The sequence below is a fragment of the Pristiophorus japonicus genome, chromosome 15 (genome assembly GCF_044704955.1).
Source record: "Pristiophorus japonicus isolate sPriJap1 chromosome 15, sPriJap1.hap1, whole genome shotgun sequence".
In the NCBI taxonomy this organism is placed as follows: domain Eukaryota; kingdom Metazoa; phylum Chordata; class Chondrichthyes; family Pristiophoridae; genus Pristiophorus; species Pristiophorus japonicus.
The window spans coordinates 161,335,975-161,359,085 of record NC_091991.1 but is presented as its reverse complement, the minus strand read 5'-3'; the positions used below and the strand labels follow the sequence as shown (position 1 = coordinate 161,359,085).

The following is a 23,111-nucleotide window of genomic DNA, read 5'->3' as shown; positions in this document are numbered from 1 at the left end:
AGTTTGGTCATTCAAGGCACCTTCATCTAACATCCCATCTATGATGTAAATCCACGAGTGCTTTCTCCGATCTGAACTGTAATGTGTATATTTATCCAAAGACAGCTGTGTCAAATGTCTAAACTGGTCTAATCTCCACAGTCCCAATTTAACCGTATGCAGAATTTGGGAGCTATTGGAAACCATTATTGTGAATCAAGGGATGCATTTAATTTCTGCCAATGGTGTGGTAAAGAGCCACAAGCCTTGGAGGTGGTGCAGAAAAGAGCCACGAGACTGATCCCCTGCCCGAGATGACTGACTGACGGGAGAAACTTGGGCTTTTCAGCCTTACAAGGAGGCAATCGAGAGGTGAATTCGAGTTATATCTGATAGTAAACACAGAAAAGGTCATTCTTGAACATGGCTTCAAACAAATGGGTTAAGTGCCTCTGTCATCTGTACTTATCTTTGTGATTAATCTGTGACCGGACAAGAGGGGAATCGGCACCAGTTTGAATATATTAGTATATTTACTCATTCAAACTGATTTCACATTTAAATTTACTAAACCTGATTTACCTACTTTTGGGTTGAAAGAAAACATACACAGGCCACTTGGCCCCTCGAGCCTGCACCGCCATTTAATAAAATTATGGCTGATCTGATCTTGGGCTCAGTTCCACTTCTCTGCCCACTCCCCATAACCCTTCACTCCATTATCGTTCAAAAATCTGTGTCTTTCTACCTTAAATATATTCAACCACCCAGCCTCCACAGCTCTCTGGGGCAGAGAATTCCACAGATTTAGGGCCTTTTGAAAGAAGAAATTTCTCCATCTCCGTTCTAAATGGGCGACCCCTTATTCATAAATTATGCCCCCTAGTTCTAGATTCCCCCACGAGTGGAAACAGCCTCTCTACATCTGTCTTGTCGAGGCCCCTCATTATCTTATATGTTTCAATAAGATCACCGCTCATTCTTCTAAACTCCAGTGAGTTTAGGCCCAACCTACTCAACCTTTCTTCATAAGTCAACCCCTTATCTCAGGAATCAATCTAGTGAACCTTCTCTGAACTGCTGCCAATGCAAGTATATCCTTCCTTAAATATGGAGACCAAAACTGTATGCAGTACTCCAGGTGTGGTCTCTCCAATACCCTGTAAAGTATCCTGAACTCCAGAACCTTTTACCAGTGTTGCCAAGTTTCCCAAGCGTGATTCTCCTAGCCGGCTACAAGCCAAAAGTAACACTGATGCAGCTTACTAAATGCTGGCAAGACCAGTTTTTGCCAGGTCTTGTTGACTTTTAGCAGCTTTACGTTTGACTTGCAAACAACGGTGAGGAACCCAGCAACACTAGCATGTTGTAAGTTTGTCATTGTAGTGGAATCTTTTCATTTTCTGATAAATAATTTGTATTTTTTTATCTGTATATTGTGTGAACAGCATGGTTAACCATGCTGTTCACTATTTATAAATGACTGTTAATGCTCCATTTATATTTTTAAAAACTCCTTGATGCCACATACCATCCTTGTGCTGTGTAAGATTGCTGATCTGTTCGTGCGTAAGAGCAGTCCAAAGTGAATGTTCATTTCCTCCCTACAGAAGTTACTTGCTTTCCGTAATACCTCTGTTGATAGCATGCATGAGATCAGGAATGAATTGAATCATTGCCCTTGAGAAGGTGGTGGTGAGTTGCCGCCATGAACCTCTGCAGTCTGTGTGGTGAAGGTACTCCCACAGTACGGTTGGGTAGGAAGTTCTGGGATTTTGACCCAGTGACAGGCAATATATTTCCAACTCGGGATGGTGTGTGACGTGGAGGGGAACATGGAGGTGGTGTTTCCAATACGCCTGCTGCCCTTGTCTTTCTGGGTGGTAGAGGTTATGGGTTTGGGAGGAACTGTTGAAGAAGCTTTGGTGAATTCCTACAGTGCATCTTGTAGATGGTACGCATTGCAGCCATGTTGCGCCGGTGGTAGAAGGAGTGAATGTTTAAAAGTGCTGGATGTGGTGTTCTAGTGGGCTACTTTGTCCTGGATGGTGTCGAGCTTCTTGAGTGTTGGAGCTGCACTCAATCTGGCACGTGAGGAATATTCTAGCACACTCCTGTTTTGTGCCTTGTAGCTGGTGGAAAACCTTTGGGGAGTCGGGAGGCGGATCACTCGCCACAGGATACCCAGCCTCTGACCTGCTCTTGTAGCCACAGTATTTATGTGGCTGGTCCAGTTAAGTTTTTGGTCAATGGTGACCCCAGGATATTGATGGGGGATTTGATGATGGTAATGCCATTGAATGTCCACAGGCTTTGGTTAAACTCTCTTGTTGGAGATGGTGATTGCTTTGCACTTGTGTGATGCGAATGTTACTTGACACTTATCAACCCAAGCTTGAATGCTGTCCAGGTCTTGCTGTGTGCGGGCACAGACTGCTTCATTATCTGAGGAGTTGTAAATGGAACTGAACTCTGCAATCATCAGCGAACATCCCCACTTCTGACCTTATGATGGAGGGAAGGTCATTGATGAAGCAGCTGAAGATAGTTGGGCCGTGGACACCGCCCTGAGGAATTCCTACAGTAATGTCCTGGGGTGGAGATGATTGGCCTTCAACAGCAATATCCATCTTCCTTTGTGCGAGGCATGACTCCAGCTAGTGGAGATTCTTCCCCCTAATTCCTATTGACTTTTTACTAGGACTCCTTGATAATGTTCCCTGTAATTTCTTTTGGGGCACTGCGGCCACTTTAACGGGCTGTGCGGTCCACTCATAATACTGCTCGTGCGACTGCTTGGGATCTTGAGCCCTACATGAACACGCAGCTTAAAGGGAATGATGTTCTTGATGCCACACTCGATCACAGACTGCTTTGATAACAATGGCAGTCACTTTCGCATCACCATTTTGTCCATGTTTGGACCAAGGCTGTAATGAGATCTGGAGCAGAATTGTCTGGCGGAACCCAGTGAGTGAGCACCGATGAGTAGGTTATTGATGAGTTAGTGCCGCTTAATAGCACGGTCGATGATCACTTTGCTGCTGATTGAGAGTAGGCTGAGGGATGGTAATTGGCCTGTTTGGATTCGTCCTGCTTTTTGTGGACAAGACATACCTGGGCAGTTTTCTTCTTTCAGTTAGATGCCAGTGTTCTAGCTGTACTGGAACAGTTTGGCTAAAGGCACGGCTAGTTCTGGAGTACAAGTTTTCAGCACTACAGCCAGCATGTTGTCGGCCTATAGGCTGTACCAGTGTGCTCAGCTGTTTCTTGATTTTATGTACAGTGAATCGAATTGGCTGAAGACTGGCATCTGTGATTGTGGGGACCACTGGAGGAGGCCGAGATGGATTATTCGCTCGGCACTTCTGACTGAAGGTGGTTGCAAACACTTCAGTCTTGTCTTTTGCACTCGCGTGCTGGGCTGCTCCATCATTGTGGATTGGGATATTCATGGAAGCTCCTCCTCCCATTGTTGCATTGTCCACCATCATTCATGACCGGATGTGACAGGACTGCTTAGCTCTGTCTATAGCATGCTGCTCCCATTGTTTAGTATGTAGTCCTGTGCTGTAGTTTCACCAGGTTGGCATCTTGTATTTAGGTGCACCTGGTGCTGTTCCTGCCATGCTCTTCTACATTCATTGGACCAGGGTTTCCCCCTGGCTTGATGGTAATGGTAAGAGTGAAGGATATGCCAGGCCATGAAGTTACAGATAATGATTGGATACAATGCTGCTGTTGATGGCCCACAGCACTTCATGGATGCTCAGTTTTGAGCTGCCTCTGAATCTATGCCATTTAGCACAGGTGTCCTCAGTGTGAAGGCAGGACTTGGTCTCCAAGGCAGTGGCCACTCCTACCTACACTGAATTGGACAGATGCATCTGCGACAGATAGATTGGTGAGGACGAGGTCAAGTAGGTTTTTCCCTCGTTGGTTCTCACCACCTACCACAAGCGTAGTCTGGCATCCATGTCCTTCAGGACTCATCCAGCTCAGTTAGTTGTGGTGGAACCGAACCACTCTTGGACTTTGAAGTCCCCCATCCAGACTGCGTTCAGTGCCCTTGCTACCCTCAAGTGGTGTTCAACATGGAAGGAGTACTTATTCATGAGCTAAGGGAGGTCGGTAGGTTTTTTGCCCATGAGACTTTGTGGTATCCGGAGTTAATGTTGAAGACTCGGCTGTATGCCACTGTACTGCCACCTCTGTCCTGCTGATGGGATGGTGGTGAAGTCTGGGACGCTGGCTGTTGATTGACTAGTCTGTGGGATAGCTCTCCCAATTTTGGCACTACGACTGGGCTAGTTGTGCCTTTTGTAGTGTTTGAATCTAGTGCTGGGTGGTCAGTCTGCTTTTATTCTTAGTGGTTTGATACAACAGAGTGGCTTGCTAGGCCATTTCAGAGGGCAGTTAATGGTCAACTATATTGCTGTGGGTCTGGAGTCACATAGGCCAGACCAGGCAACTTCCTTGCACATTAGTGAACCAGCTGGGTCTTTCTGACAATTCAGTAGTTTCATGGTCACCATCACTGATGCTAACTTTTATTCTCTATCATGATGTCTTCGGATCATTGGTCCACACCTCTAGATTACTGGTCCAGTAACATAACCACTATGCTACCAATATCCTTTAAACCATTGTTTGTATTTACTGAAGTAAATTATAAGTGATCTATGCAGTGACCGGTTTAATGAACTTGAATAGAGGAATAGAATACAAAAGCTGGGAGGAATGTTAATTTTACACAGAACCTTGGTAAGACCACATTTGGAGTACCGTATAAAAAGGATATTGAAACACTGGAGAAAGATTTACAAAGAGGTTACCATAATTGAGGGGATGCAACTTTTGGGAAAGATTGAGCAGGTTGGGTTTGTTTTGTATAGAAAAGAGAATAAGGGGAGACCTGACCAGGATTCCACTCCTGGCATTCAATCTTTTCGGAGGATTCAACCGTGTCACAGTTATGTTCTCTGTGCACAGGTCAACCAGATTAAAATTCTAAGTATCTGTTCCAACCACCACTTTGTGATGCATTTAAGGGGAAGCTAGATAAGCACATGAGGGAGAAAAGAATAGGATATGCTGATGGGGTTAGATGAAATGGGATGGGAGGAAGTGTGTGTGGTGTATAAACACTGGCATGGAGCAGTTGTGCCTAATGGCCTGCTTCTGTGCTGTAGACTCGATGGCCCCAAGTTTCGTGCCGCGGCGAAAACGGCGCACCTCCGAGCTGGGCGCCTGTGTTTCGCGCCGAAAACTGCGCCTAAAAAAAAGTCTGATATTCTGGAGCTCGATGTCTGCTTGGCGCGGCGCGCTCTTCGCAGCAGGGGGCAGAGCCTAACACTCGCGCCGTTTTCTAAGTAGCAGGGGGCGGGTACAATTTAAATTAGCCTTCGTGGTGCCGGCAAACCTGCGTGTGCGCGTTGGAGCGTTTGCGCACGCACAGTCTCACACAAACATTGGCACTCGCCCATTTTTAAAAAATACTGCAGAAAAAGTGAAGATTTGTTTCTTGGACCCCTGCAAAGACTTGTAATTTAATTTTTTTTTGATATTTCTGTGTGTGAGTGAGTGCTTTTAGCAGCACTGCTGAATAAATCACCTGCTGAAATCAGTGAGTTCAGCTTTTCACTGCTAAACTTGCAGAACCGGTGCTGCATTGGTGTATGCAAATTAAGGACTGTGTGTTTGGAGAAATAAGAGTGCCAATTCAACTTTGCAATAATACGTGGTGTTGACAATGCAGCACCCATTCTGCAAATTTAAATATAAAACTGTCAGTGTGGCTGCCTCTCCCTGTCCAAATGGCCTCAGTCCCCCTCACAGCTCGAAGGCTGCTGCTGTATCTTTGGCTACTGCTGTATCTTTGGCTACTGCTGTATCTTTGGCTGCCGGCCAGCCACTGACGCCGCTGATATCCTATGGCCGAATGGCCTCGGGTCTGTCCGGTGCTGCTTCTTCGCGGCCAGCCACGAAGAGAATGAAGGCCTGACTCGAGCACTGCAGCTCAGCTCGAAGCTTGCTGCCGCTGCCGTCGAGACACTGACGCCACACCGCTGCCTGTCTCCAACATGAAAGGCCTGCCTGAAGCACTTTCACACAGGTAGGAACATGGTTTATTTAATCTTTTCTTTGCTTATAAATGTTTATTAAGGTTGGATTTATTTGTATAAGTATAAATAAGAATTTATTGTAGAATTTAATTACTTCTCTCTCCTCCCCCCCCCCCCCCCCCCCCCCCACCTCGTTCTGGACGCCTAATTTGTAACCTGCGCCTGATTTTTTTTTATGTGCAGAACAGGTTTTTTCAGTTCGACAAAAATCTTCACTTACTCCATTCTAAGTTAGTTTGGAGTATGTTTTCACTGTGGAAACTTTGAAATCAGGCGTCAGTGGCCGGACACGCCCCCTTTTGAAGAAAAAATTCTGTTCCAAAGTAGAACTGTTCTACCTGACTAGAACTGCAGAAAAAAAAATGTGGAGAATTGCGATTTCTAAGATAGTCCGTTCTCCATCAGTTGCTCCTAAAAATCAGGCGCAAATCATGTGGAAACTTGGGCCCATAGAGTGGCTGAAGCAGATAATATTATGCATTTAAAGGACGGCTTGATGCATACAAGAGAGAGAAGGGAATAGTCGGATATGGTGCCAGTGTGGGGCTAAGTAATTAGTGTGGGAGGAGACTCGTGTGGAATATAAACACTGCCAGAAACTATTTGGACTGAACAGCCTGTTTCTGTGCTCTGGATTCTATGTAAGGCAGCTCGTAACTTTTTAACATTTTATGGATGAAGAAAATAGTCAACATTGTTCAACTATGTAGCACTGGAAGTTTGCGATTTTTATTTTAGTGTTTCAGAATAGAACACAGGAAATCATCTGGTCTAGATATGTCTTTGTAGCTGCAGGATCTTTGTGGAATGCTCCGTGTACAGCTGTATCCTGAACAAGAACTAATGAAGCTCATTTTCCACTATTCCAGGGACGTCAGAGTATCTGGTAGCTGCAGCTGACGTTTTTTCTTTAAAACACCCTGCCCCACTCAGAAATTTAGCAATAAACTGAAATAAAACCTGTACCCAATTTAAACGAGTTTTTAATGGACAAAGTACAAAATTTGCAATCTTAGAGTTGGGTCATTAAATTTTCAGCAACTGGCACCTGGATTCAACAGCCACTTCAAAGCATGGGTTTGATTGAGTTCGAAAACTAACTGCAGATTACATTTGATATGCAAATGAAGGCTTCTTGGAATTGCACAATGTTTTTACGAAAGCTGGGTTAAAAAAGTTTAAAATGTTGAATCGGCTGTTCTATATAAGTTGAAGCATGTCATTGATATTCATAAGGGTTGCATTTATATAGTGTCTTATTTGAAATATTTTGAAGCATTCCACACTTTTTTTTTGAAATGCAGTAAATGTTATGGGTTAAGTTAATCTGATTGAAATGTTTGCCCCTTTTGAATTTACTGGGACTATTGTAACCAAGATTATGGATTGGATACTATTGTAATTTTATATAAATGGTTGTGATTTTAACACATCTGCATACAATTGGCTATAATCTGATAAATTTATAGGACAATGATCCAAGCTTTAGTGTGCTGTGATCTGCTTGCAGATCAAGAAAATATTCACTGGAACCTTGAACTTTGATAGGGCCTTAAAACCGGTGATATCAGATTTTTTTAACAGACAGAAAAATCGGACAAGGTTTTATAACGGGCGGCCAATCTGATATTGCCTGTTTTATGTCCCCACCAAAATTGAAAGTTCAACCCATTGTTTCAAATTTGTATTTAAGCAACTATTTTAGGTGCGATTGTTACATGTGGTTGTTTTTCAAATTGCAAGAAAAATATTGTAGGCGTTCTTAACACTAAGCAAAATGAAAATAGAACAAGAGCAACTTTTGGTCCTATTAATAATGTTTTAAGATTTGTAATTGTAAAAAGAGCAGAATTAACTGAAAGCACTGTACGAAATGGTAACTTTTAAGTTGCAGAATGATGAATGTACAGGTACTAATATCACCAACAAGATGAACCGTGTCTAAGTTTTAGCTGTTTTGGGCAAGTGGATATGAATGTTTACTGAGGTGGCGTACAAGCATCAGACACTGGTCTAGTAAACCAGGGGTTGTGGGTTCAAATCTCATTGGGGCCCACTCAAAATTAGCTCAATATTGAAAGTTATCATCAATTATCAAGAGCTTTAATTATAAATATTAAAAAGCTCTTGCCTTCCTAACCACATTGTTACACTATGTGTTCCTGTATCTCAATCGGCACTGGGATTTGTCTAATCTTTGTACGAGGTAGTTCTGTCTCTAAAAAGTTAAAAGTACTGTTGTAGGATCATCTTTTTACATATTAAAATTTTTCATACTGCAAATAATAAAAATCATGCAATCTTAACATTATAAAATCGATGAACTTAACAGACTTCATTGTTTTGGAATTTCTTATCTTTTCAGTGCGGGAATTGCTGTTGGTTTCTATGGTAACGGTGAAACCAGTGATGGAGTCTTCAGACTTGCCTACTCAATGAGACATGCGAACCGCACTATAACAGGAGTTGAGTACCTGGTAAGTACGAATTTCCAGGGAATGCAGTTGTGGGTCCAAAAAAGAACTGATGGATTCTTAAGAAAAAGCCACCGTCTCCATCTATGCAGACGCTATTAGCAAAATATGCTTGTCTTGAATTCATTGTGGTATTCCAGGTTGTAACCTTTTGCAAACCAACTGTCAAAAGATATATTGAGCTTGAATTATATCAGTTATTTAATTAAAGCAGCTGAAAATATTATAGTTTGAGAAATGCCTGTAATGTGTGGCTTTATCTAATTAAAAATAGCTAAAAGGAAAACTTGTGTTCTGGTGAATTCTCGGTCAATCTTAATTCCCCTCCAATTGAGTGGATCACAAGCTAGAGGTTTGCAAATTGGTTGCCTCATGCTCCTCTTGGTGTGGGAAATGGCACAGGGTGCAAAAGATAAACAAAAATAACCCCATGCAGCAATGCCTAATCCATGCACAATGTAAGAGTGTAGTATATGGGAGGATACTCTTGAATTCTAGTGCTACAATGACCTCGAGGAAAAAAAATGGTTTAGCTGATAGCATATAGCTGTCTGAAATCTAATTTTGAATGGGACACATTATAAATACTGTCCAGTTTAGCACCGCTTTAATCACTTCATCAGGTTAAACTAAATAATTAATGCTGTTTTAATATTTGTCTATGCTCAATCAGGTTCCATATGTTTTTGTCAACTTTTTCCAAATGCATGTAAAATGTTATTCTTTTGGAATGGATACAGACTCCCTTTTGTGTGAATGAAACAGATTAACTCAAATCAGAGAGAAAATGGAGATTGGAATGCAGAGAGAGAACTAGGTCAGTAATCGCTTGACTAGACAAATGAAGAAAACAGTGAAACGATACAGTATAGAGAATGGCTTGGGTGATGGGGTTGGTTGCTGTGTATGCTGTATATCTACGAACTGTTTCTGCAATGAAGTAGCTCTTGTAGATCATTCAAAATGCCAGTGATTACAGAATAAAATGCTGTGGCTAACTGTCCTCCAGCAAACCCATTGCCTTGGTATTAGATTTTACATATAGTGAATGAGTTCTACATAATCTATCTGAAAGCATTTGCACATCTAATGCATGCTGTAAGTATTATTTCCTCATCTCTTTGCCTCACCCTCCTCTGGCAACCTTTGGAGTGTCCAGTGTCAGATGATAGTGTCTTTTTCGGACAGGGTCATACATAAACTGCATGATTTCAAAGCATATCAGTCACTTTTATTTTTAAAGGAGATACAAAATGCTTTAATGCAATGTCCTTGCATGTGGGTAACCCTATAATAACTATTTTCCAGTTCCTGCAATAGTTTAGTGATTTGTTGTGGCTTTCATTCTGCTGAATCCCATCTGATGATTTCTTTTAACTTGGTGTTTTGTTTACCAGTAGCATGTGGAAAATGTATTTCTATTACATGTATGCATCTCAGTAGAATATATCCTTCCATCTTAAAAGCCCAATTATCTCATTAGAAAAATTCAGTTTATAATGTTTACATAATTTATAGTACTAGCATTAATTAGTATAATTTCTACAGTAACTATAGCAGATAGCATTTCAATAAATTCTTTGCACACCAGTTGTGCTCCTTCAATTCTTTTTTTCCATAAATATGTTCTTTAATAAGGCTTGACGAAATTAAAAGCTCTTAATTTGAATGCACGCAGCATTCGTAACAAGATAGATGAGTTGACGGCACAAATAGATATAAATGGGTATGATCTGGTAGCCATTACAGAGACGTGGTTGCAAGGTAACCAAGCCTGGGAACTGAATATTCAGGAGTATTTGACAATTCGGAAAGATAAACAAAAAGGAACAGGAGGTGCGGTAGCTCTGTTAATCAAGGATGAGATATGTGCAGTAGTGAGAAATTATATTGGCTCAGAAGATCAAGATGTAGATTCAGTTTGGGTGGAGATTAGAAATAATATGGGGAAGAAGTCACTGGTGTGGCGTAGTCAATAGGCCCCTTAGCAGTAGCTACACTGTTGGACAGAGTATAAATCAATAAATAATGAAGGCTTGTAAGAAATTTACGGCAATAATCATGGGTGATTTTAATCTTCATATTGATTGGACAAATCAAATTGGCCTTCCTTGAGGAAGAGTTCATAGAATGTATCCGGGATGGTTTCCTTGAACAGTACTTTGCGGAACCAACCAGGGAGCAGACTATCTTGGATCTAGTATTGTGTAATGAGACCGGATTAATAAAGGATCCTCTAGGAAAGAATGATTATAGCATGGTTGAATTTCAACTTCAGTTGGAGGGTGAGAAAGTTGGATTTCAAACCAGTGTCTTGATCTTAAATAAATGTGATTATAAAGGTATGAGGGCAGAGTTGGCTAAAGTGGACTGGGAAAATCGATTGAAGTGTAAGATGGTTGATGAGCAGTGGCAGACATTTAAAGAGATATTTCAGAACTGAACAAAAATATGTTCTAGTGAGAAGGAAAGACATTGAAAAGGGGGAACCATCCGTGGCTAACTAAGGAAGTAAAGGATGGTATCAAATTGAAAACAATGGCATACAAAGTGGCCAAGATTAGTGGGAGGCCAGAGGATTGGGAATTTTTTTTAAACACCAGTAATGGGCGACTAAAAAAAAAAAGAGGGAAGATAGATTGAGAGTAAACAAGCAAGAAATATAAAAACAGATAGTAAGAGCTTCCACAGGTATATAAAAAGGAAGAGAGTGGCTAAGGTCTCAGAGGATGAAACTGGGGAATTAATAATGGGGAATAGGGAAATGGCAGAGACTTTGAACAAATTTTGTATCGGGCTTCACGTAGAAGACACTTAAAAACATTCCAAAGTGGATAAACAAGGGGCTACGGAGAGGGAGGAACTTAATACAAGCACCATCACTAAAGAAAAAGAACTTGGTAAAGGTAAGAGGACAAGTCCCCTGGACCTGATGACTTGATCTTGTGATTCACAAAATGGAGAAAAGCCACCTATTTGTATCAACCCTTCAGATTGTTGTTGCCTGTCACAGGGACATTGTTGGACATTGACGTTTCACAGAAACTCACATTGCAGTTTGTGAAATGAGTTGGTCATGTGTGATGTTGGTTAGAAGTTCCTCTAATTGAGGTACTTCATGTCAAAGTGCAAGAACAGCACTTTTAAATGACCTTTCAAGACTGTTGATTACTAGATTTGCTTTGCCAATACCAGATTGTAGGATAAAAGCATGTTGTGTTGTATAAAATGGATTTTCTCCAAAAAAAAGTTTACACTGCCATTTCTCAGTACCAGGGCATGCTTTATTATAAACTTAAAGCCAAGCTGAATGCAGAATTAAATTGTAGTGGGGACATTTAATATTATTCGAGACGTATTCAGTACATTGGAATTTATCATTGTTTCAATGTAGTCAAATTTAAAGCCACATGATTCTAGCGTTTACTGAAATCGGCAGTACTTGCCAGCTCTAGAAGAATTTATCTTTTAAATCCATTTACCTTTTAAGATACTAAAATGAACAGTTTACTAAATTTATTTTAAAGTTTATTCCCCAGTATAAGATCCTGCAAAGGTCATCAATGGGGGTAAAACTACTCTTTATCAAGTAGGCAGCAAGCCTCCTGATCAGATCAAAAAAGCTGCTTTTAAGGCTCGGTTAAAATGAGTAGCAGGAGAGAGCCTGAAAAAAGGATGTGATGTTTCTCCCAAATCTAGCTACTCAAGAATGCTGATTGGGAGGTCAGGTAGTATTTTTTTTTAAAAAGAAAAAGGGCGTAAATGCAATATATTTCTCATATATTCATGGATAAATCCATTGAGGTCTGTTACCAATTTGGATCTGTTACAGATACCTTCTCTGGCTCCCTGAAGTGATCTGAGCGTATATTTTTATGGGAATTGATTCTTGCTGCCATATATTCTACTTGTACTCAGAGATGCAACAAAATCATCCTCTTGTGATGTTGACTGGATACTTGTCTTTTTCATGTGTATTTCTTTAATCTTTCTAGCGGACTAAGTTACTACTAGGTGAGGTGAGGCTGCATGCAAGCCATTGAGTGGCTTTATTTCACAGTAAGGTGAACATATTGAACATTGTATTAGGTTTCATATATTTACGTCCGTACAACTTAACATAATATAAAAAAAATGAAGGTGTGCTGTCCTATTTTAATGAGTTGTCTTGCTTCTCAAAGTTGAATTTCTAACTCCTCTCCTGTATTCCATCCTTTCTCACGACCCTTTGCTTTCTGGTTGCATGTCGGTTTTGCAGCTGTCTCTCTTAAAGCCTGACTAAATTTATATCAAAACTAATTTCTCCCATTTAAAAAAAAATAGAATTCAACAGCCTAGTTATCAGTGGCCCCTGTTGAATAGTGTGGACGCAACAGCAATGGGTGTGAATCATCATGGGAATGTCGACTATCTTTCATTGTCTCCACACTAGTTAAGACATCTTATTTAAAAAAAAAACTTAATTTGCGTCTGCCAGCACTGGTATCTTGTTAATAATGAAAAAGGCTGATGGAATGTTGGCCTTTATCTCAAGGGGATAGTGGAAATCTGGAGCTCTTCCCCTAAAATACCTGTTGAGACTCGCTCAATTAAAAATGTCAAAACTGAGATCAATAGATTTTTCCTCCCCTCCCCCTTTCAATGCCCTGCACATCCTTAAGAATTTGTTGCATCTCGAACTTTTCCAGTTCTGAGGTAGGGTCACAGACCCGAAATGTTAACTCTGTTTCTCTCCACCGATGCTGCCTGACCTGAAATTTCCAGCATTTTCTGTTTTGATTTCAGATTCAAGCATCTGCAGTATTTTGCTTTTGTATTAATAGATTTTTGTTGGACAAGGATATTAAGGGCAATGGAATCGAGGTGGGTTAAGATGCTTGTCAGCCATGATGAAATTGAATGGCAGAACAGGCTCGAGGGGCTGAATGGCCTCCTCCTTGTTCCTAACTTCCAAACCGCTTAGGAGCTAAGTTTGGCTTGATAGCTTTTCTTTCACATTAGACCAAGGGTCCCCTGTAGTAGCATAGTCGGAACCCCAAAATGTGACAGGGTCTCATACGGGAGTATTAATTTGGTTTTTATTTTTGGGCTGCTCACGTTTCAATCCCTCAGAAAATCAGCTTCAACAGAAATTCTGTTTTTGTCAAATTGGACCCAGGACACTTGTCCTGCAATGGCAGTGTCTGAAATTAAGGCTACGATATCTCATACCAGGTCAGGAGTGAGGTGGGCGACTTCATGTGCGAACTGGAACCTCGCTCCCTTCTTCTGCCTCTGTCCAAGTGATTTTACGTGGATGGGGCTTGTTAAGCCCGCCTTACGAGGTTCCCGGCCAATTAAAAGGAAGCGAGTTTGATGACGTATCATCAGCCGGCTTCCTTAAAAGGACCATGCCCACATTCATTTTGACAGTTGTGCTGTTGGTGTTCTACAGCATTGAGGTGCTGCAAACACTGCACAGATGCTTATGGAGGGAGGTTCTCTTCCCTTCCAAAGGGCGGAAGAGACCTCCCTAGTACACCAATGCAGCCTGGTTGCACATTTTACAGGAGGGCACAAGCAGGGATGTCATCAGGAGTTCCTGCTTGCAGTGGCGCAAACCATTCAATGATCTCAGTGGATCATAAAACGTCACTGCAAAGCCACACTCTACCTCATCCTGCTGCGTCACTCATCGCATCCCCATCACTCTGCCTTCCCGACCCTACTGCACCTCCACCCATTCCTCTATCCCCATCTCACTAGCCACCCCTCACACTCTCCATCATTGTCCAATCTAACAACTAACAACACAACAGGGTAGGCACTTGGGTGTTATTGCCAATGTTCATATAAAGTTTCTGCTAATGTGTTGTAAAACATTGAAATCTTTATTTTCAACACTTTGCCTTCTTGGACACATCTGTGCAGCTTTGGAAGTGGCTTGCAGTGAATGGTGAGACATGACGGTTATCCCCCCCTCCCCCACCAAAATGGTAATGAGTGTGAAAGGAATGGCTTTGGAATTGTAGAGGATGCTTTATGGTATTGGTGTGGGGTAGTGGCAGCCAGTTGTGCAGCATCAAGTGAAGTAAATCTGGCCATGGTGAGGCCATCCCTGGTGTCCTGGACAGCAATGTGGTCAGGTGCTGATGCTGCACATGATACAGGACATCAGGTGATTGTGGAGAAGGTTGGTGTTGGTGTTGCTGCTGTGTTTAATGATGTTGGGGTTGATCATAGTGGGGTGCTGAGGTCCAAGGTGAAATTATTTCAAGGGCACCGATGCTGATGGAATAGATAGCAGATGAAGTTGAGATGAAAGAAGCGACCTGTCAGTAGTGAGCGAGATTGCTCCAAGGAGGTGACACTGAATAGAGAATTAATTGCAAACATTTCAACTGTCATAAAGCTGAAAAGTGTGTTTCAAATCCTGAAGGCTCCAGCTTCTAAGATTGGAAATTGAACAGCTGTGAAATGGCAGCTTTGATATTACTTTTGTAGCTGTCAACTATTCACAGCAATGGAGAGTCATTGAGAACCGGACACATTGACCTGATGTGATCCCCAAGTGATGGGATCCTCGTTTTTAAAAAAACTTGACAAAATTGTTAGGACGTTGTAAAATGTAAATACCTTTAAGCAGCTTCTTAAGTATCTCAATTGCCTGACTCGCCGCTTAGTGCTGGATTTGCAAGCTGCAGGAAGAGCTGACCCTTGAGAAATTGACATGGAGGCGGGTTCACAGCGGACTTCCACCCCGCTGTCAATCACTGCCATTTTGACAGCAGACCCGCCTCCAGGCTCTCACTCGCAGCGCCGGTAAGATTCTGGCCAAAGTATCTTTGTGGTCGTCGCAGTTTCCCCCAGATTTTCCTGAATGTTTAAAAAAAATTGTTTGCCATATTTTGAAAATACTTATGTGCTAATATTTGGTTAACTTTGTCACATTGATGGGTAAAATGCTTTAGAAGTAAAATATATTCTCAGCCTTTTGTGGACCATGCTGACCAAATAACATCCAAACATCAAGAGACCAGAGCATCATGCATTATTTAGCTAGTTTGAGTCCTAATTTTTAAAAAGAATGCACGCAGGTTTCACACCTGTGCTGCAAATCCAGCTACTTGGTCAGAGAGGAAATGTACAGCCCTTACTGCTTTATAGTTGTGATCGATAGAGATTGAAAGAGAAACAACTTTTCCAAGTTTTTTTTTACATTATTTTCTAAATTCACAATGTGTTTATGCGCAGGTTTCTGAGAGCACTCGAGATCTGAATCGGACAGTAGAAGGAAGCCTTCGTACCTTGGAGGATTTGTTCGCAAAGGAACCACGGTATCTAGAGAGAGTGCAGAAGTCAAAGGCTCTGCTTGGTGAACTAGTTAGACAGCTAACTCAAATTCCATTTTGGGAGAAGAGCGACGTGTCTTTGGAAGAGCTGGCTATCCTCATCGAGTTGTATGATTATTACAGGTATGTATTTGTAAAACATGATTTCCCCCCAGCCCCTTTTTGTGCTCAAGGTGAAGGTGAATTGGATCACATTCCAATTCATCAGCATGCCTAGGTCGGGGTAGCATGGGTAGATGCAGAGTAAATTGTCCAACCTTCGAAAAGTATTTCCAACTGCACCAGTGTGACATTTTCCCATTTTATTTTTGCTTTGGGACTGGAATGTTGATCAGTCACCTGCTTTGGAGGTTTTTGGCACCCTTTTGTCAAGAGTACAGAGTCTTCAACTTGACCAAGCCCAATTAATGTGGCCAGAGTACTGCAGAGCTCAGTTCGAAGGGCTGGAGCCTTTATAAAAAAAATTTAAAAAAAATTTAATCCACAACTCAAAATAAATCTGAAACATCAAATTGCTTGAAAAGACTTAATTAACATTTTGACAGAGGTATACTCAGTAAACTTTGTGATGAGGCAGTTCACTGTTGTAAAGGGATCTCATGTCTTTTGGTTGTTTATTGACCAGTGCAAAGATGAATCAAGAGATTATCAACCTTCACCTACAACCTTTAAATTCAGTACCTCCCAAATGTTATTGAGCTATTGTTTGCGCTGCTAGTTTCTTTTTCCAACAGTAACTAAAGTTTCCTATTTAGTTAGCACTCTGTGAATGAACACTGCTCAAACAAATAATCTTTCAAATAATCGTTGGCCCATGTTTTTTTCTTTATACTAGTTGATATCCCAATGTATTGCACATAGGGAGCCAAGACCAAGTGCAGTCTTGCAGGGTTAGAGGTCAAGGAGATAATTGGACCAGGGCTTAGGGAGGACTGCGATGCTGGAGGGAAAGGTAGAGTAGGATTAGAGACTTGGGGGATAGGAAGGTGGGAGAGTGGGGTTAAAGTCTGGGGAGAGGAAGGGAATATGGAGCACATGAGGAGGCTAGATGAGAGATTGGGGGTGGGGCGGGGGGCATGTCTGCGGGGTTATGATTAAACACTTGGATAAGAATCTGTGCCCTCGGGAGAAAAGGGGAGAAAATCTAGGTGACAGGAAAAGAAAAAAAAGCTGGTAAATTATTTTGCAGTGGAGTATCGCTGCTGAACACTGCTCTGTCTGTACTTCCTTTTGAAATTTTCAGCATTATTATTCCTGGCGGTTTTAGATCAGTGTCTGAATCTATAACAGAAGCACATCTATTCCGAATCGTTTTATGTTCACTTTTGTTTTTGTTCAGACTTGTTTCTTTTTCCTCTGCTTCCATTCTTTTCTTTTTAAATTCCCCCATTATTCCCATGGATCGGTGCCCAGCTGGGAGGACAAACGGTTCAGAAATGGTTTTCTCCATAACTACTGTCAGTGCAGCTCTGTTACTAGCTGGCAGCAGCCGTGTTTCAAACAGGACAAGGAGGATGGTGCCAATTCTTTTGTCTTCATTATCATTTCTGTGTCATCTGACGGGAGATTTGTTTTCTGCAGCAAAGGCAGCCTGAATATCTTTGATTCTGCAATAGCAGGAGTGCTCACTATGGTGCTGTCCTATCGATTCATCTGCCTGTAAACTTGTACCTTTTTATATGAAATTCAGAACAGCAGTTTTTAAACCAGCCATTGTGAGGAAGTTTTAAATGATCATGCTGGCAACCATCCACTTAACTGTAAGCGCTGACATATGATTTCCATAACATAAAACGCCAGTTTCATCAAATCTGTTGCCGATTATCCAACATTTGCGTACACTCAAAAATGGGCACATGGTGAGCCATTAGTGCATCCAGCCATGCTTCTCAACAGTTTTTTTTCTAGTCATTTGCCAACTCATTACTTAAATAATTTATTAGGATTTCGCTAACTTTTAATAAGTTGGCTCTTATCAGATACACAACTGCTATCAAAAATGTCTTTAGTAAAAATCATCACTTCAGCAACTTGCACACTTTTCATGGTATTTTGATTGTTTGACAAGTAACTTTCTATCGAGATGCTATTGGTTTTTTTTAAATTTAGCACACTGTGCTCTTTGTGTCTTTGTGCCCTTTGAAGCTGAGGAAGTTTCATCCAATACTGTGCTTTGAGCATTACAGTTTTGCTCCGAGGTTCAAGGAAAGGATAATGCAGCGTTTAACTCTATTGGCTGGCTATCTTGCTGATTTTGTTCTTTAGAATTGTAAGCATTTGAATCTAAGGTCAAACTGAACTGGTTTCACAGAATGGTCAAACAATATAGAATTTACAGTGAATTGTAACAGTCAAGCAGCTGCTGTTAATTATTAGTCTGGTTTGAAACTATTCCCCTTTGGGATTGTCCATAAAGTGTATCTGCTAAATATTTTACATTGGACCCCTTCTCCTATCATTGTCAATCATATGTGTTTCGTCTTATGAAGCTATTCGACTGTTATAAAAAGCAATCAAAAAGGCTAATGGATTGTTGGCCTTTATCTCAAGGGGGATGGAACACAAAGGGGAGGAAGTGATGCTTCAGTTGTATAGAGCTCGGAGGACTGCATTCAGTTTTGGGCACCAGACCTCAGGAGGATATATTAGCCTTAGAGGAGGTGCAGTGCAGATTCACCAGAATGATACTGGAGTTTAGAGGGTTACATTATGAGGGCTGTTTGTGTAAACTTAGCTTATATTCCCTGTGTATAAAAGATTGAGGGGTGACCTAATCAAGATGTTTAAAATGTTAAAAGGTTTTGATAAGGTGGATGCAGGAAAAAACTACATCCTCAGGTGGGGAATCAAAAATGAGGGGACATAATAAAATTAGAGCTATGCCATTTAGAAGGCTCAAGGACACCTTGAGGAGCCTGGGGGAGGGGGGACAGTCCTGTTTTTCCTGGCCCAAATAGAAGGATATTTCTTACACTTCCCATAGCCTCTAGTGGCCAGCTGGATCCTCCTGCCCTGTTTCTGCTGCTGGGCAGTAGCCCTGTGTGGGACTTCCCTCTGGATTGACATTAATATTACGTTGTGGCACTGATGACCGAGTTGAGGCCAATAGTGAGTTAAGAAGTCATCCTGAATGCATTCTAAAAAGTGCTCCCCCCTTTGGCCCCATGCCCCACTCTATCTTGGGATAGTTAAAATTACTTAATTTTATTGGTGGGTTGCTGTTGCAATATCTCTCCCTGTAGCTCAACTTCTTGTTTAGTGGCCTGTGTTGCACATAGAGTTGTACCATTTTCCTTCCCACTTTCCCTCTCCATATGGAATATATTTTAAAATAAACAGAACCATTAATTTAATTTATTTCACATTGTTGAACCTCATTGTTTATACTGGACAGCTGCTGCCAATGCATTTCCTGTTATAATGACATATATATATATATATATATATATTATATATATATTTTTTTAATCCTTCCAGTTTAGCTGCAGAGAATTAAAGGATTTTAATCTTTTGCTGAAGGTGATCAGGATCCTGACCTAAAGTTCTTTACTTCATCAAATGTGTACAGTCCTAAAACACATTTTTTGTAAAATAGCCTGAATCTGCGACTTTTTCTTTCAAAATATTAACCAGTATCTTCCTGAATTGTCTGATTCTCCACCTCTATCTTATGTCTGCTGTAATGCACACCAAGAATTAGACCATTTCCTTTGCTCTTAACTCTATCCATATGGATTCTCTCAACGCAGCCCCTAGGATATACATTCTTGTGCTCTGATAGAATCCTTTATCAATGTGCTACCCACCCCTTCTTTCACCCCCATCTCTCATTAAAAGCTTAAAAGCTAATCCATGTCTTCCTCCACGGTTATTAATGGTTTCAACACTCCAATTTTATTTCAAATGCTTTGTAATCGAATACATACCACTCAATCCTGACTCCAGTTTTTTTTTTAAACGTTGACCCTAATTCTATGACCTGGTTTTCTAATTGCATTTTAAAATAATTTTTTGTCCCTTCTACAGTAAAGTTTTTATCTTGCCCCCTTGTGTCCTTTTCCTTTTTTATCTTTTGTTTTTTTTTGCTATTTCAGTTAAGCCTCGTGTTTCTTGACCGATAAGGGAGTAAGGGGTTATGGAGAGCGAGCAGGGAAGTGGACCCAGCTTTATTAATTATTAATCATCAACCCTTGCTGTCTCTCTAGTCTCAAACTTGGACCTTTCCTGCCATATTGCTTTAAATCCTCTCTCACTGCTCTGTTCGCCCTTCCTGCACGAATTTCAATTCACTATAGCCTTCCCTTGTTGCAGAACTCGCCACAATGCCCCATGAATGCAACCCTTCCCTCCGGCAAGAAGCCATGTATTGACCTTTCTAATCATTTTCTTAACCTATTCAGCACTTGGCACAATAGGTAATCCAGAGATTACTACCTTTATAAATGTAAAATTGAAGCATTAGATGAAAATAAGAACAGATTGTATGTCTTTAAAATGGGGGCTAAATTATGTGTTTGCGCCCTACTCCCTTTGTCTATCCTCTCTGACTGAAGACTTGACTGAAGCACGTTTGGACTCCTATTTGCAATGTCATGGGAGATGAATTACTGTCTGACCATATTTAAAGCTGCTCAATTATGGATATAAAGAGAATCAATGCAGCTTTAGTGGAAAAATGAACAATTGCGGAATTCAATAATGACAGACATTTTGTTTTAAAATCCCAAAATACCATGCAACAAACAGAATTTGACTTGGTCACCGTAATTCAGCCTCTCTTCCAACCCATTGTGAATAATATCGCAAGAGATCTGTATAGGAGAAAAAGTATTGTGCCCATCCTACATCAGGCTTACTTGGAGTGTAGCACTGTTCCTGCAGAAGGGTCCTAAGCTGACTAATCTTGGAAGCACTGAAATCATTTAAGTTCCTTTTAAAGTGCAGTTTTGTCCCAGTGTATGCACAGCTAAGGCAACAAAGCAGGAAGTACTGTGCATTGCAAAATATCTCCGTGAACTTTTGAAAAATTAGTAACTTTTGAGGTCATAAGTTATTAATCAGTTTGCAAATTAAATATGAAGCTGAAGATATATCTTAAATTAACATCATGTACTGAATCAACAGTCATGTTACATTGGACCATTGGCGGTGAAAAACTGAATATTAAACTGTTAAAGTGCAATTTGGGCTATTTATTTTGGATAAAGTGTTTTTTGGTAACTGATGCAGTAATGCTTGGTTATTTTGCACTGAGTAACTATTATGCACTGGTAAGATTCCTCATGTGATGAGTTTCTGATCTCAGCCATGTCATATGGAGGGAGCCAGAGCGCACACCTACTTGAGCAGAACATTGGGCTGGATTTTCGGCTTTGCTGATTTCGGGGCAGTAATGGCGGCGGGGCAGTAAAGTTTGCGCCTCAGTCATCAAAATTGGGTAGCTGGGCCCTGAGTGCAGGGCGGAGCGCTCAGGGAAGCATTGTACACCTCTTGGGGCGTTAGGCCGGCTGAGCAAGTGAAAATCCAGAGCTGAACAGCCAGCCCGGGAGCACTCAGAGAGGCCTGGGGGGGGGGGGGGGGGGTAGAGCAAAACCCTGAAAAAAGCCACAAAAACATTCCCAATACATAGCCCACGCCACCACAACATAAATCGTTGAGAAAGAAAAAAACAATCACATTTACCTAAGGATGGCATTACCTCACTGCAGTTGGTAGAGATCAGACTGCCCGTTATCACAGGCGGGCCCAGCAGGGCACGCTGCAGGGTGTAGGGTCAGGTGGGACTCAAAGTGAGCCGTGTCGCAATCTGGAGCGTTGCACACCGACTCAACTCTTCCAGGCGGTACTGCTCTGCGCCACAGCTAAACCAACCCCGAAAACCCCCGCGGGGCGCTGGAGGCTGACTGCCTGTCCAAAAGAGCTCACTGCCGCCAAGTGTGCTTATGTGATGCATTGTGTTCAGTGTATTTTGCTGTCACACCTCCAGGGCGAAAAAAGAAGCGCAACTAACTGGAAAATCCATTCCGTTAAGTCTTATTTAGGTATTACTCTGAAATATTGACATTTGATAGCGATTCTATTTCCAGATACTGTAAGAGTGGGTCACCTGTCTAACACGAATGAAATCATTGTCTTTTTTTTACTTTATTAAGTGTTCTGTTTTCTTTACAGATGGTTGGGATATCTTGGCTTGCTGCTTTTTGACGTTCTTATCTGTCTACTGGTGCTATTTGGGCTTATCCGCAACTCAAAGGGAATCCTTATTTGGCAAGTGTGCTTATGTGATGCATTGTGTTCAGTGAATTTTGCTGACAGCCAGATTTAATTGTATTTTTTTTTATAATTACCATTGTGAATCTGTTGCAGCAGCTCAGTGCTATTCCCCACATGGCAATTTCCTAATTTCAACCAGGTTATCAGGAAAAGGTGGCAAATGGAGATTAGGTAGTTTTCTGCAGGAATAACAAGAAATTGAGAGTTGTTTCAACCCCTCTCCTTTCTGTAACCAATAGTTACAGCACTAAATGATTAGACTTCTGGTAGCCAGTTATTTCCCCTCTTAGCCAGGGGTAAAAACTTACAGGATCGCTAATTTTGGGGGAATTTTTGCTTCCTCCTTTTTCTTCTTTCGCGACAATTTTTACTACTTTCTTTCTCTTCCGAGGGCAATGGCTTATTGACTTCACTTAGGTGGCAACTTTTCATGCGAGTCTTGGTGGTGAGTATTGGTAAAGAATTCAATTATTATAACCAAGTCCGACCCTGTCCTTTCCCAGCATCTGCACAAGTTTTGGGACCCTGAGCAGTATGTAAGTAGTATGTTTTATAAATAAATGAATACAGAGTCCCTGATGGTTCAGTTAGCAATTGCTTTGTCCTTTACGGAACTGGCCCACACAGATCAGAAAGAAACTTAGAAACATAGAAAATAGGTGCAGGAGTAGGCCATTCGGCCCTTCGAGCCTGCGCCACCATTCAATATGATCATGGCTGATCATGCAACTTCAGTACCCCGTTCCTGCTTTCTCTCTACCCCTTGATCCCTTTAGCCGTAAGGGTCACATCTAACTCCCTTTTGAATATATCTAACAAACTGGCCTCAACAACTTTCTTTGGTAGAGAATTCCACAGGTTCACAATTCTGAGTGAAGAAGTTTCTCCTCATCTCGGTCCTAAATGGCTTACCCCTTATCCTTAGACTG

At 41.4% G+C, this 23,111-nt stretch overlaps 1 protein-coding gene across 2 annotated transcripts in view; it reads left to right on the top strand.

Moving 5' to 3' along the window:
- The window catches only part of LOC139281183 (protein tweety homolog 3-like), a 186,095-nt gene that overhangs the window by 88,667 nt on the left and 74,317 nt on the right, over positions 1–23,111 (top strand). For both annotated transcript variants that reach the window (XM_070901217.1, XM_070901216.1), the window contains exons 3-5: positions 8,470–8,581; positions 15,812–16,032; positions 22,081–22,176. In XM_070901217.1, the coding sequence (XP_070757318.1) occupies positions 8,470–8,581; positions 15,812–16,032; positions 22,081–22,176 (429 nt within the window). The remainder of the gene's footprint in view (positions 1–8,469; positions 8,582–15,811; positions 16,033–22,080; positions 22,177–23,111) is intronic.